General features: G+C 37.1%; 1 protein-coding gene across 1 annotated transcript in view; it reads left to right on the forward strand.

Moving 5' to 3' along the window:
• The window catches only part of EEF1A2 (eukaryotic translation elongation factor 1 alpha 2), a 24,792-nt gene extending 23,399 nt beyond the window's left edge, over positions 1 to 1,393 (forward strand). Inside the window, exon 8 of the mRNA XM_075846229.1 lies at positions 1,356 to 1,393. Within this exon, the coding sequence (XP_075702344.1) occupies positions 1,356 to 1,393 (38 nt within the window). The remainder of the gene's footprint in view (positions 1 to 1,355) is intronic.
• Positions 1,394 to 1,750: the final 357 nt, after the last annotated feature.

Here is a 1,750-nt window from a genome sequence, read left to right on the forward strand (position 1 = left end):
CGGCAGGAAATACGCACCGCACCACAAACGAAATCCGCACCACACATAACATCTGCGGACTTCATTGCGGAATTTCGATTCTCCATTGAAGTGAATGGAGAACTTCCGCAATGAGTCCGCAACCAGTCCGCCACTGCTCCGCAACAGACAGAGCATGCTGCGGACACCACATTCCGCTCCGCAGCCTATGCTCCGCAGCGGAATTGTACGCATCGTCTAAACGAACACTGCTAAATTAAAGTGAAAGTCAATGGAGAAACGGCTCCGCTGCGGATTAACGCTGCGGAGTGTCCGCAGCGGAATTTAAGTGAAATTCCGCCACGTGTGAACGTGCCCTAATACTGCCCCTATATACAAGAATATAACTACTATAATACTGCTCCTATATACAAGAATATAACTACTATAATACTGCTCCTATATACAGGAATATAACTACTACAGGAATATAACTACTGCCCCTATGTCCAAGACCATAACTACTATAATACTGCCCCTATGTCCAAGACTATAACTACTATAATACTGCTCCCTATATACAAGAATATAACTACTATAATACTGCTCCAATATGCAAGAATATAACTACTATAATACTGCCCCTATATACAAGAATATAACTACTATAATACTGCTCCTATATACAAGAATATAACGACTATAATACTGCCCCCTATATACAAGAATATAACTACTATAATACTGATCCTATATACAAAAATATAACTACTATAATACTGCCCCCTATATACAAGAATATAACTACTATAATACTGCCCCTATATACAAGAATATAACTACTATAATACTATATACAAGAATATAACTACTATAATACTGCCCCTATGTCCAAGACTATAACTACTATAATACTGCTCCCTATATACAAGAATATAACTACTATAATACTGCTCCAATATGCAAGAATATAACTACTATAATACTGCCCCTATATACAAGAATATAACTACTATAATACTGCTCCTATATACAAGAATATAACGACTATAATACTGCCTCCTATATACAAGAATATAACTACTATAATACTGCTCCCTATATACAAGAATATAACTACTATAATACTACCCCTATATACAGGAATATAACTACTATAATACTGCTCCTATATACAAGAATATAACGACTATAATACTGCCCCTATATACAAGAATATAACTACTATAATACTGCCCCCTATATACAAGAATATAACTACTATAATACTGCCCCTACATACAAGAATATAACTACTATAATACTGCCCCCTATATACAAGAATATAACTACTATAATACTGCCATATAGACATGGATGTGAATCCGTACAGCTACATTAATTTCCATATTTAACAGATAAAGTTGTTGAAAAAGTCCAGTTCCATAGAAGTTGATTACAGCCTCTTTCCATTTCTGTGCTTGAATGATCATTCACTCTAAGGTGACACTTGTGTGAAATAGTACAGTAGATTATTAACATCTAATAATATATTAGGTGCATTTACTGCAGTGCGGAGTCTGTGCCATTGTGCACTTTTGTTGGTAAGGTAACCCTGGCTAACCACTTCCTCTGGTTCCTAGCCTGGCAGCTGTGATTAACAGATCTGAGGCAGCATGTCACTTGATGGCCTCCTCTACAGAATAGCTGGCGGTAGTTATGTTCTGCCCTGGTGAATTCTAAGTCAAGGTGACAGGCATTCTGTTCGTGAGAAAACCACCCTCATGACAGCCAGCCATCATGCAAAGATATG

This window comes from Rhinoderma darwinii, chromosome 13, assembly GCF_050947455.1.
Source record: "Rhinoderma darwinii isolate aRhiDar2 chromosome 13, aRhiDar2.hap1, whole genome shotgun sequence".
Classification (NCBI taxonomy): Eukaryota; Metazoa; Chordata; class Amphibia; order Anura; family Rhinodermatidae; genus Rhinoderma; species Rhinoderma darwinii.